This window comes from Cadophora gregata (genome assembly GCF_030347475.1).
Source record: "Cadophora gregata isolate MNR1 chromosome Unknown scaffold_14, whole genome shotgun sequence".
Taxonomy (NCBI): domain Eukaryota; kingdom Fungi; phylum Ascomycota; class Leotiomycetes; order Helotiales; family Ploettnerulaceae; genus Cadophora; species Cadophora gregata.
The window spans coordinates 97,545-110,754 of record NW_026695937.1 but is presented as its reverse complement, the minus strand read 5'-3'; the positions used below and the strand labels follow the sequence as shown (position 1 = coordinate 110,754).

Here is a 13,210-nt window from a genome sequence, read left to right as displayed (position 1 = left end):
AATGTGCATTGGAAAAGACCACTTGCACTATTGATAGTTACCGCTGTCATCCAACCATGGGATAAATGCGTGATATCTGGGTTTGACGGAGACACACTTGAGGAGATTACCTGGGAGTCATTATTACCCCTCTCTTTGAAACGATTGCGTGGCAAGCTGTAGCCTGCTCGACTCTAGGTAAAGGGGGTTATTCGTATTTACTATGGCATTCAAGTCTAGGCAATTCTTCAAAGCAGGAAGTAGCTTTGGTCGTTCCGTTGGCATGAGAAATGCCTTGACTTCCAGTACGCTTCGGAACATCCCTTTTAAATACTTGTATCCTGCATACTGCACAATGCAGTGAAAGGTTCCCCGGATTGCCACCAGGTGCACGCACTCACACCTTTTGCTAGCGCTTGGAAGTACTTAGGGCCCGTTTGGATCGGAAGTGACACTTGGGAAGTGACACCAAAACTCGAAATAACAAAATCGTCACTTCCGTCACTTCGAGAAATAACAAATAAGTAACGATTCTGTTTGGCTCGATTTTATCACTTCTAGAAATATCTGTCATTTCTGTTAACTTTTGTTATTTATAGTAATTCCCACTAAAAGTCGAAATCACGTCAAAAGTGTCACTTTATTCTATTCTTTGAAGCTTAACTAACGAACGTTTTCTTAGATTAAACATAACTTATTAACTAAAGTACATAAAAATAATCTGTCTAATACAAATGATTTAAAAGGTATTAATTAACAAGTGCATCTAAGAAAGTTTTTTTATAACACGTAAATTACAAGATTTGCGATTATATGAAAAGTAAGTAAGAGAATGCCCTAAAACTTTAGTAGTTACTTCCCTGAAAGTGAGTTTGTACTACCCTAACAAGCTACTCACTACAGGGCCCTTAGGAGCCCCTCTAGCGTACCCTCCAGCGTATAGTCCACTAGAACCAGCGCCCTTCAAAATCGGCATCAATGCCTTGATGACACGACTCAATTTTTATTCTTAATCCCCACTAAATTTCAGTGGGACAAAGGAATCTTAGCGTCACTTCTGTATCTCGCTTAGAAATCCGACATAGCTGGACCGTGCGTTGTCACTCCAGGAAGTGACACAAAGTGTCACTTCCGATCCAAACGGGCCCTTAGGTATGCAGGTTGACAGGAGTGTCACATCACTTCTTTGACAGTCTGTAATGTAGTGGACTTGGTAATGGCCATGACTTGGACCCTCGTCATTTTCCTATCGGGATTCTCGCTGCCTTTGACACATGAGTTCAAAGGCCTATCTCTTCACAGTGACCTTGACGGCCATGGAACCCGCCAAAGTCCGAAGCTATTTGGCACGGCCGCAAGAACATCGTGGTGTTGAAACTTTTAGCCTGGCGCGCCGTACTGTAGAGTTCGGAGGCAGAAGTAGCAGTCACGAGTCGCAGCTCGGTGTGCTCTGCTCTCATTGATCTCTGGCAACTGACTCATACCTGCGACAAAACGGATTTCTTTGGTCCTCCCGCTCATTTTAGGCAGCATCAAGCTTCCCTGCTTGTATTCGAGACCTCAATGGAACTTCGAACTGTTGCAAGAGCCCAGGAAATGAGAGTCGAAAACTCCCACGGCGAAAGAGATTGAATTCTCGTGGTCACAAGCCTTTGCCGGGAATTTGTACTTGTTTATATGTTTCAAAAACTGTTGAACTCGTCATTGATAAGAGGAGGAACGGCGTGAAGATGATTTGACACGATACCGGGGTAAAGGTGGTGTGTTTTGGTATGTCAACATGCGATTTTGACGTAATCCTACGTTTTGAATAGTTTCCGCTCCCTTCTCATCTACATATCAAGCCAGTTAGTATACGTATCATCTCCGCCATAAACCTTTTGTGTACTCGAAAAAACGTCCTGGGAAAAAAGAAGATTATCGCCCCAGAACTACCATGGCTTACTTCGGTTCTCGCTTCTTGAACCTCAAATGTATGCTATCACCTTGCAGCAACCATTGTTCTAATCCAGACTTTGTTTGGATCAATCACCACTAGTGGCTGTAAGCTGGTTTTTATAGTAGATATTGCTAACAGAGTTAATTTTGTTATGTATTTGCGAACCCACAGTAGCACCTTCGACATATCCAAGACAATCATTTTCATGTGCGTCAGAGCAACCCCAAAGTACGCCAACACTCGCGAACAGCACAAAGCAAAGCGGCGGAAACCAAGAGAGAGAAAAAAATGCACAATCGTGAGATCTTTGAAGCAAGATTCCACCACCCAATTCCTCACTTCCAAGTTTTGATACTAACAAATCACTTTCTCAGAAACCCCTCCACTTTCCCGAAAGCTCGCCAGCGGAGGCAATCGCTTTCTTCTCCGATCAAAACAAATCCCAATAGAAGTTTAGAACCGCAACAACAGCGAATCAGTCTAGCGAAGACATGCACACATATGGCACACCATATCGTCATGGAAGGAGACAAAGTCTGGCCCACAAATAACAAGACAGACTATTGCAGAAGCCGACTCTGCGCTGTGGCTTGTCTTTTTGCTATTGTCTGACTATTTGCTTGTCCTCGCACCACTTGTTTGGGCACAGCCTTGTCAATACCCCAATTAATGATCAGATCCTCCTTTTCTTTTCGAAGACTCAAGCTTAAGTTGGCTAACTAGGTTGGATCTGATGCTGGGCAACAGTTCTGCGGTCGAAGAACTGGGCGAAACGTCCTGGACTGCCGCGTACTATCCATCCCCCTTCAGGTCTCAACAACCATCCCCGAAGCCTCGCCGGCGTTGGCATGATAGTGGCATCGACTCCGAATTTCAGAAAATGTGAAGGTGGTACACAGATACCTACGAAGACACGAAGGTCGTCAGTACGCTATGAATACCTTGGCTTGAATGAATATTTGCTCAGGTGCGCCAATTTCATGTTACTTCTGGGTAATTGCAACGCAATTGTCCAATAAAACGAACGTTAACCCCCTCTGGCACCTGGTTGTATGGAAAAGTCGGCTGCCCTACTCTCCGAAACTCCTCAACTGCACTGTTTTTAGGATACTTCCACCCCGAGAATTCATCATACACTACGCACAATTCCCCACTTCCACTATTTCTGATTACTGAACAATCGTGCGTCGATCCTTCTCCTTAACAGAGGCAGGTCATACGCCGACGTATATTTTCACAGACTAAGCCTCGCTCATCTCTCGATGTCACAAGTCTCCAAACCAATATCTGCAATCCCAAAAGTTCTCAGCAGCGGGAAAAGGCCCAGGAACCTCCTCATCCCATCCATCTACTCACAGCCCTCCTCACAGCTCTTCCACGAACAGCTCGATCCCCAAGACTCTCTCCCTATTCCATCAACATGAATCTGCAGGATCGGACCCGATCGACATCTACCTCTATACTCTGCACCGCAATCGCAGCATGGCGAAGAATAGCTAAATGCTTGACTGGCAAACTTTTGAAAGACGCAATCCTAGAAATCCAAGCTTGATTTGCGTGGAAGATGATGATATCGCTGGTTGCGTTGAAGCGGAAAGTATACTTTAGGAAACCACTCCCGTCGACATTCCACTTGCACCATGAACCTCTGATGTCGCCCCAACCTAGGAAATGGCGCTTCCATATCAATCTCCTCAACAACTTAACTGTTCAGAGCGCGTGAGGGTCTTTAATTGCTTGCCTGTATGTCAAAAGGATTTTCTAATGGCGGGTGTCATGGATGCACTGGCTACAAAGAGTGCAGGTTTTCTTGGTTGGAATCTATTATGGCTTGAGAAGTTGGGGGTTCGGAGATGTGTGTATATAACGTGCGAGGTGAGTAAGTACTTTAGAAGATCTTGGAATGAAACTTTCTTTAGCTGCAGCAAATCTCAGCAGACCTTTTTAGAGGTTGTGTGAGTTGAACAGCGTGCCCTGATACAATGTCAGATAGAGTATGTACCTGGAAAGTCCATCTTCCGTTATATGTCTCCGTCCAGTGAGCACCCTTTGAATGTCCACATCACAAGCACTGAGTCGCCATTAGCTTTATCTAGCATCAAAGGTATTTGTTTACGTCCATACTCTAGCGAGATCCATCACTCCAGACCTTCAATCTCATCACCCAATTCTGACTCTCCACTTCCCCTTACCCTCTTCATCTTCATACTGAAATGAAGACAAAATTTCTTCCACAAATCCCCTCGCATCCCCGACGTTTTTCATAGCATAATCGCTCATATCTGTACCTCTGCGGCCGTCCAGCTCAAATGTGTGCTTCACGATGACTTGTATCTCTTCTGCTACCCCGCGTCCTTTCTGATTTTTGACTGTGGGCGATACCACGAGCCTGGCTCGCAAAATACCAGGAGCCTCGTTCTCCAACCAAGACAAATTGTCGTTCATGAATTCTCTTGCTTCCTCGATTGTATCCACGACTGTCTCCTCCGAAAAGGTACTTCTACGACCGCCCTTCGTGAATGTCATCTTCACGGTGATTTCGATCCCCTTTAGCAACCAACCATTATATTTTTTCACCGTGGTTGATTCCATGAGCGTGGCTTGGGGAGTGCTGGGAAGAATGCTGCGAGGTGATTTGTTAATGGGCTGGGAAGAGGCTTCGGGCTCGTTCTCAGCTTCGAATTTGTCGTCGGATGACGAAGATGAGGAGGAATCATCGGAGATAGGACAGTATCCCTCTGCGATCTCAGGGCTAGTTCTTCGAGCAGCAGCAGCAGGTAAGCCACGCTTCCTCTTCTTCGATGTTGCAGAGGCATCATTCTCGCTCTCCAAGTCGGCAGCAGCGGCACCACCTGGCATGATCGACAGCGGACCCGGCGCGTAGGGTTTGTTGTTGACATTCGCATCGCAACTCACAAGCGAGTTGAAAATATATCTCCTCACATACGTGCCGTCATTCTTGGTACCTCCACAATAAAGCACCCCTCTCACCCAAGCCGCATACCCCGAATGTCTCTTGATGACGTCCAAATCTTCCAATGCAGAAACCTCTCCCTGGTGTTCACCACACCACACCACACCCCTCAACTTCAACACCTTCCCATCTGGTCCCAAGAACGGCCGTCCGAGGTGCAATTGCCCCTTCCGCAGCTTGAACCCTTGCACGAATGGAACCTGGAAAATCGTGCCTTCCCAGGCTTTGATGATGCCGGAGTCGACCGCGAAGATGAGCATGCCGATGACTTGGTCGGAGAGCCGGTCTTTGGCGTAGATGCCGTCTTGGCAGGCGTTGATTAGGTCGTGGAGGTGGAGGGTGCTGGGTGGTGGGTCGAGGAGACCACGGGAGGCGAGCTCGGCGGCGCTTGGTAGGGGTGTCATTGGAACTTGTACAATGGCTGTACTTGCAAAGTGATAGAGATGGATGAGGAAGGTGAAGATGAGTGAATAAGTGGGGTGGGAGGTTTACCAGAAGTGTTGTTCTGGAGGCGGTTGATGTTGGAAGAAAGTTTTGGAAGGATAATACCAGCGGAAGGGGGTCTAATAGACGGTGGCTTGGACCTGAGTTCTGAATTTGGAGTTAATTCAGACAGTGTTTGCGTCAATAGGAAAGAACCAGGTAGAAAAGGTAGAGGTTAGGTGAATTTCCCAACAATTTATCATCAACTGGCCAATGGTGAGGAAGTTGATGCTAGAAATCACCCGCGTTCAGACTCGGCAAAAAGTCCTGTTGAACTCAAAAGACCGCACAGCAGGACAAAGGTCGGTATGAAATTTGGCGAAAATGATTGGCTTTGTCTATTGACAGCTTCAGAGAAAGGCTTCACGGGAGGACTTGACCACAGGCTGTTGTAAGCGCAAAATAAACAGCAGACACAGCATTCGGGGCTCGCAATATCTCGAGAATGGCAGGGCTGAGCACTGAACTTTTTGTATGCCGTGAACTGCCAGATCCTTCAATTGATGGGCCCGAACTCATCACTCAGTCTATAAGTACACACAGGTACCTGGTCCTCAAACTCTCAGCTCTTCAATAACCAACCTCGGGACCTTTCCCGCTCTGCCTTCCCAGGACTTTTCCAGAATCTCCCTCGCAAACCCCTTCGCATCCGTAATGGTCTTCGCAACACTCTTCTCAATCGAATTACTCCTATACACATCCCCTTGAAACGACATCTTCACCACAACCACAATCTCCCTCAGCACATCGAAAGGCTGCAATACCCGCTCAAGACACATCCTCAGATGTAAATTCAGGCTCTGAATCGTAAACGTGATCTTGATCCTCTGCATGTTCTTCATGTCTTTACAAGAGGGGAAAGGACCGCCGCCATGCATGAGCCCGCTTCGACGGACGAGGTGTAGGAGGTAGTCGATGCTGGTGAATGTGAACGTGTCGAGGGAGTAGTTCACGTAGATCACTTTGCTGGCGTTGTCGTCCCAAGCTCGTGTGAGGTGTTGAAGAGCAACAGTGCGGGATTCATGGTTGATGTGTAAAGCTGGGATCTCGAATTCCAAAAATGCATTATTTCCAGACTCATTTAGATTTGAGGTGCTGTCTTTCGTGGACTGGGGTTCTGTTCCTTTTGGTCCAATGGGGCCAAATTCTCGAGGAGTGGGGAGTGTGAAACTCCAGATCCTGAAGCGCAGCTCAGTTGGTAGTTTTGGGAACTGATGGAATTCCATTGTGTGAAGCTAGCAGGGACAAGAATGGTAAGTGTTCTGGCGATTCCGTCTCAAGGAGAGAATTCTGGAGGATGAAGATTATTCGTGGACGGTACGTGACGTTACATGTGAAGGACGTGGGGCTGTCTTGGCATTGTGACTAACGGAATTCCGAACATGCAGAATATACTTTGGGAATTATTGTAAGGATTCCGCCATACAAAATTGAAGTATTGCTTTCATACTTTCTACAGTAATACTTGCGTGACTCTGCACTTTTTGTGGTTTTCTTTCACCTAGTACTGTTCCTGGCAGGGCGAGAATAGTGATGTTGCGAATGCGACGCGCCGAAAAGGCAGGCTGTGGAAGACTGTATGCTGTTATTTGCTATTCGGTTCTCTTTTGCATCTGGAGAAGAAGCGGATTATAGGCGAAGCAGAACATATGTCGTCAATATTGACTTTGAGCCGAATCTGGAAGTGGTGAACCGAGCATGCCTCGCTTAGTGTGGGAGAAGTGCACGATGAAGTCTACTTGAAATGGGAAACGAAACCGAAGGCTCCAATGATGTTACTTGATGTGAGACAACTCCTGTACATATACTCATATTCATGCTCATTCACAAGTATGATTCTATCCAGGAGCTGTGATTCCAAAGATGTGGATGCTGGGCAGGATACAGCATTGAAACTTTCGATCAGAGGGGATGAACAGAGCAGAGGGAAGCATATGCAATACACGAGAATCTACTATACCAGAAATAGATACTACTAGGATCAGAACATACTTCACGCTGCAAAATCCAGTTCATTGTTTTCAATTTTGTGAATTCTGGGATTTCGAAGCTATGTATGAAGTATCTCTAATGTCCCTGCTCAGATGCCTGTACTTATCAAGAAGTGCCCCATGGAACACGGGCACTATAAGTAATAATCGGCAGTTACACTGATCGCATCTGTCTCCGAGGCCGACCTATCATCGCTTACCTGTTCAGAACATCGTTCCGAACGGAGCTCTTCTCGTTGTCAGATCTAGCCAGCATTCGAGCAATAGCTTAGCAATACCACCATCCACACTCGGACAGCTTTAACCGTCCAAAGCTACAATATCTAGTATCACTTGATTTGTGTCTCAGCTGAGCGACTTTGTGCTATAGCTGAGACATTGAGTGATTAACCTGGCTCGCCTCGATAGCGATGACCCCGCTTTATCACGACTTATTCGACGACAACGACAACCTCAAGAATGCTTGCAAATGAACGAAAGCCAGTACCAAAGGAAAATTCAATTAGAAAGATCGTCAAAGCATCAATGACATCAGAACACCTTCAAGTCATGTACCCAACTCGGTCAAACCCTAGCTGCACATCGCGCTGCTCTCCCGTGTTGCACCGCCCCCAACAGAAAATCATGACCTCAAGCTTGAACCCTTCAACTAGAGTCAACCGCAAACGCACGCCAAGTGTCACTTAAAAGTCTACATCGCATTCAACATCCCGTCTTCAGCACAGACATCGCATCATGACATCACTTACTGAAGCTCCAACTCCAACTCAAAACCCGCAACCAAACGCAACCTCTACTGGTGCTTCCATCCCCAATTCAGCACCATCTTCAAGGAGATCCCTTCCAAAGAAGCAATGACACCCCGCTACACTTACTTACTCTTCGTATTCCTTTCTCTAGCTTATACCAAGACTAAGAAGCGGCTCACGAGCTAACTCTAGTCTCCGATCTGTGCGTCGGCGAGATGTACTGTACAGTAAACTTTTACGCCGGCTCTAGATAAGCGCTGGTACACGCAATCGGGGGGCTGATCTCGTGCTACTTTTCTTGATTCGAGTCTCGGTCTTAGTCATGAGGAGAGAAGGTCCAAAATCTCGAACCTGAATCATGAACTTTTGCTCTCTTGCTATTATTTGTTTGTTTATTGTGTTTTGCCTCTTCCAGGTTTCGACATTCTCGCTTCGCGGGTGATCAGAGCGATCCTGATCTCCGTCTAAGGTGTATCAAACATAATATTGCGCGGCATATAGAACAAGCACTCTCTTGGATACGTCTGCCCAGCAAGCTTCGATTTAACCATCTCACCCTACCTTACCTTACCTATCTCTTCCTGAAACCGGAAATCTGAGCGAGGGGGAGGAGGAGAAAAGAGCCCAGGAAATCCGAAAAGCAAGACATCTACCCCGCACTGACGCCGCACCTGCACACCACACCACACCACACCACCACTCTTCTTTCGCCCTCCTCTTCTCTCGTCTCCTCCCCGCTAACTAACGCATCGCGGAACTCTCACTCACTAACCCACTCACACATTCACTCATAGTGCGGCTCTGAGACCAAAGCCCAATCCTGATTTCGCCTCGCCTCACCTCGGCCGCAAAGCTAAAGTACTGTAAACTCAAGATCTAAAAAAGCTAGAAGGCGTCGTCCCAAACTAGCATGGCTCGAAACTCTACGAGCGTCAAATAACTTAACTCGGCGTAGGAAAACAACATTTCTTGGCACAGGGCCGCACAGAGTAAGGTAAGTTTGATTTTGATTTTTTTTTAGTTCGAGGTCTGTTCTTCTACTGTAAATTTACAGTACGGCGGTAGCGCTGGCTGGTTTCTGCAGGCAGAGCGGAGCCACCTCCGGACTTGGGGAGCTCGGAGTCAACTCGTCAGTAGTGGCTAGTTAGCTGGAGATGCAGGAGAGTTTAGCTGTGTGGCTGGCAGGCTGTACAGATCTGATGGCTGGGGTAAGTTGATTGTTGACTTTGAGGCGTGTTGGGTGTGTCTGGCCAGATGGTGTGTTGTGGTGGCGTGATCTTGGCGAGGGAGTGCTGAAGATTGGGAAATAGGTGGTGTGTACTGTACTCCGTAGAGCGCGAGGGCAGTTGTGGTTAAGAATCGAGATCCACAATCCATAAGTTTGTTTCTCCAGTGCCTAGGTAGGAGGTGTAAAGGAATCGCTCGAATCGGGAGGAGGAATGCCGAGGGAAGGATTTTCGGTGGCCGAAGGACGACGCTAGGGGTTAGAAACTTAACTTCATGTGGGGTTCTATTCTACGAGTACTGTCTCTGGTCCTCATGGCCTTTACTCCGAAATGTTAAACATCATTTCAGGTCAATATGATGTGTCATTAAGAATGTGCTGTGGGTCATGTCAAGGAGTAGGATCAAACAAGGCAAGGGATTTAGGCGAGGTGTATTGAGTTACATTCTCTCGATTCTGTATTCACTCTGCGACTATCCTAATCTCCAACGTCCATTCCAGACATTACAAGGCATCGAGACATCGATCCTTCTGGGCTTCCAAACCAGCCACCAATTAATTAATCCTCCGCCAGATACCGATGCAATTTTTTCGCAAACCAATTCATGACGATGATGTGTGATGCGCAATGCCAAACCATGCGAGACATGCCAACGCTGCATATATGCAAATTCTCAGTTCCCATGTCCATATCCATAAGCATTCCAGCCAATCCCTATCCATATCCATATGCAGCCGTAAATGAGTGTCGTAATCTAATCAACGATTAAAGTGTTCGCGGCTATTGATGTTCCCGCTATCCCTATTCGAAATTCAATTATAGAATTGAAAAGTTTGTGGAGGCGCGCGCGCCTCAATTTTACAAGAGGAGCACGGCGGCGAGGCCAGCCATGATGGCGGCGAGGGAGCCGGCAACCTTCAAGCCGTTTCCGGCGTTGGGGCCGACTATGACGGGGATGGTGGTGTTGGTTTGGACTTGTCCGTCGGGAATCTAATGTCATGTGTCAGATATATCACTTCTAAGTTTCAGGCGTCACAAGAGTAAAGGAGGTTGGTGCAGCATACCTGAGAGACGGTTGGGCCAGCGGCTGTTGTTGGGACCTGAACTTGTCCGTCTGGGATCTGTAATATTGTTAGATGTTGTCACATTTGGCCCATGGCGGAGGAATTTACCTGAGTGACTGGGGTTGGTGCGACAGTTGGGACTTGGACCTGTCCGTCGGAAATCTATTCACAAGTTAGAATTGTTTGTTTGCATTTGCAGAACGTTCAGCGCATACCTGAGTGACTGGAGTAGGAGCGACAGTGGGGACTTGAACCTGTCCGTCTGAAATTTGGGTGACGGGAGGAGCTGGAGCAGAGGTAGGAACTTGAACCTGTCCATCAGAGATCTGGGTGACGCCAGTTGGTGCCTGAACTTGTCCATCGCCAATTTGAGTGATGGGAACTCCATTGGGAACCTGGATCTGTCCATCGCTGATTTGAGTGACTGGGTGTGGAGCCTTGGTTGGTACTTGAACTTGTCCATCTCCGATCTGAGTGACTGGTGGGTTGACAGCAGTGGTTCCTTGTGGTTGACCATCTCCGATTTGGGAGACTGGAGGAGCGGCAGAGGTGAATGTTGGCTGTCCATCAGGCTTTTGACCAGCGCCTCCAGAAGAACCACATGGGAGGACGTTGAGGAAGACAGGCTTGCATTGATTAGCCCAGGCGCGGTCGTAGAGGTTGGAGAATTCTCCACTCTGGCACGCATAGAAGACTGCCGAGCCACCAATAGCCAATGTTCCGTTCTGGCAGACAGAGAAGCCTGCAGTGTAGAGTGCACCAGCTTGTGGAGGTGGTCCATCGAATTGGAACTGATAGTTTGCAACGATGGAACCAATGCGGCCTTGAGAGTCGGTGAGGACACCGTCGGCGAGCTTTGCGGTCAAGAGATTCGCTTGGCCACAGGTGGTTTGGCGCTGTTAGGGTCAGTGAGGGAAGTCGATGCATCGTTGAAGAACATACCTTAGTCACAGCAGTCGACGAGCCATTGACAATGGTGATTTGGAACTCCCCATTATAGGTTTTTTGGCATCCTGCTGGAGAAGGAGTATCAGGGGACTTGTTGGATGGGCCACCTTGAGGAAGGGCAAAGGCAACAGAGGCCAGAGCAGCGAGAGCGAATGTAGTCTGCATGTTGAGCGAATGAACAGTACAAGACGATATTTCAATTGAAAGCGAATGACAATCGAACAAGGGGGACGAGGACCTGGGTTTAAATATTCCTTGATGTAAACTAGAGAGAGCAGAAACAGCAAGAAAGAGGAGGCGGGGAGCTTTATAAAGAAAGGTTGATCGGGATACCAAGCCCACACGACCGAACCGAACCAAAAAGCTATCACACCGAATTATTGGCGCCAGATCTCTGTCTCTCAATGCGAGAAAGGCGAGAGGCAGGGGATAGTAGTCCTGTCTACTACCCATGAATGACGGCGAAGTGGGCTCGGTGGGCTCCCGGATGATGGTAAACTCTGCACATCTGACACCAGGCGATGACTTCATCCCTGGCATTGCAGCACAAGCGAGAAACCTTCCTAACGGCAGAAGCAATAGTTCGAGGGAAGGGGGGGAGGAAGGGAAGCTTCGGGAAGGAGGCTGGATGATCAGCACGCAACTTTGTTGAGAGCGAGACTTGCAAGTGTGCGCATCTAGTCCTCGAAAGTGGTGATGGTCGTGCGGATTAGACCTCCCTGTCGATTTGGCGGCTAAAATTCCAGTGGTTGGTCCCCAGTCCGCAGGCTGTTGCTTCGGCCTAAATGGAGGGGTAGCCACAGTATCAAGAGGGGTGCTAGAAGGATGCTAAAGCACACTCTAAGAAGCTGTCTGCAGGAAGATGGCCCAGCTGGAGCGTGGTGGTTGCACGACTTCATGTAGCTCCTGGGCATTAAGCCAATGACATGTCATGCAGCCTCGTAAGAAGAACAGGGGAGGTCGGGAAAAAGTCTGAATACGAAGCTTCGAAGCGATCTGGAAATTATCCACCGCGTAGGCTGGACTGATATGGAAGTCAAAACATGTCCGAATGTAACTCTCCCATGAATCGTGAGACATTATTATTATTATTGATGTTCGTGCTGATGCTGATGTGGTGATGTGGTGATGTTTTGGGGCTCCCTCCAAGGGTGGGGTGGATACTGTAACCCATGGCCCTTGGCAAGTGGCAAATCTGGGGTACTGGATTGGAGCGGGGGCATTTGTCCCGGCTTGAGTGGAAAGCTTGACTGCATGAAGATATTGTTGCTCGTTCAGTTCAGTTGAGTAGAGTATCAAGTATCGTATCCTGCCTTGGTCTGTATATTGACTATCGCTCGGCTACATAGGTACAGTTCATGTGACTGATGGCTGTATGTCATCGTTTCAAAAACAGACGAAGGCATCGCGAAAGCGAAAAGTCTGTCTTGAAGACGGCGCCGCCCAGGATCATTCCGCTGTCGGTCCGGATGAGGAGGAGTGCGCAAGAGGACGCGCATCGCATCGCATTGCATCGCATGCATCTCGATGGCTCGAACGGCCCATGCTCACAGGTCAAAAATTATGTGCAGCTTTGATCCGGATTTATCCTTGGCGAGCTTTGTATGATTTGCTCGGCTTTGCAATCATCCTCCCAACCCCACAAAACAAATGGCTCAAAAGCTGTCCGTCAAGAGTTCGTGAAACGTATCCTTGTCGTCTCCTTGGTGATGCATCTTCGAACTTCTTTTTGCTGGTGGATACGATTCAGCCATACAGAGCGATGTTGCCTGAGTTGCACATATGATAAACATTCCCCTGTCTTGGCCATTGGTATTTCCTACCAATAGAGCCTGCTTTGCAAATCAGCTCTTGGTC

General features: G+C 47.8%; 3 protein-coding genes across 3 annotated transcripts; all 3 read right to left on the bottom strand.

Annotated features, from left to right (window-relative positions):
* Positions 1–723: 723 nt before the first annotated feature.
* On the bottom strand, positions 724–5,396 carry ONS95_004131 (uncharacterized protein). The gene is made up of 2 exons (XM_058497475.1): positions 2,072–5,396; positions 724–1,952 (listed from the first exon to the last, which is right to left on the bottom strand). Exon 1 carries the CDS (start codon positions 5,294–5,296, stop codon positions 4,079–4,081), a length of 1,218 nt encoding a protein of 405 aa, XP_058352200.1. The 5' UTR covers positions 5,297–5,396; the 3' UTR covers positions 724–1,952; positions 2,072–4,078.
* A 108-nt stretch (positions 5,397–5,504) lies between these two features.
* On the bottom strand, positions 5,505–6,666 carry ONS95_004130 (uncharacterized protein). The gene has a single exon (XM_058497474.1). The coding sequence runs from the start codon at positions 6,599–6,601 to the stop codon at positions 5,930–5,932; it is 672 nt and encodes a 223-aa protein (XP_058352199.1). The 5' UTR covers positions 6,602–6,666; the 3' UTR covers positions 5,505–5,929.
* Positions 6,667–10,199: 3,533 nt separating this feature from the next.
* On the bottom strand, positions 10,200–11,893 carry ONS95_004129 (uncharacterized protein; the record flags this gene model as incomplete). Its single annotated transcript, XM_058497473.1, has 5 exons — positions 10,200–10,331; positions 10,406–10,462; positions 10,514–10,567; positions 10,621–11,301; positions 11,348–11,893. 5 exons carry the CDS (start codon positions 11,891–11,893, stop codon positions 10,200–10,202), a joined length of 1,470 nt encoding a protein of 489 aa, XP_058352198.1.
* Between the last annotated feature and the right edge of the window lie 1,317 nt (positions 11,894–13,210).

What these genes read in the sequence shown, in the direction of transcription:
- ONS95_004131 (XM_058497475.1), bottom strand. Translation starts at nt 5,296, where the DNA reads ATGACACCCCTACCAAGCGCCGCCGAGCTCGCCTCCCGTGGTCTCCTC.
- ONS95_004130 (XM_058497474.1), bottom strand. Translation starts at nt 6,601, where the DNA reads ATGGAATTCCATCAGTTCCCAAAACTACCAACTGAGCTGCGCTTCAGG.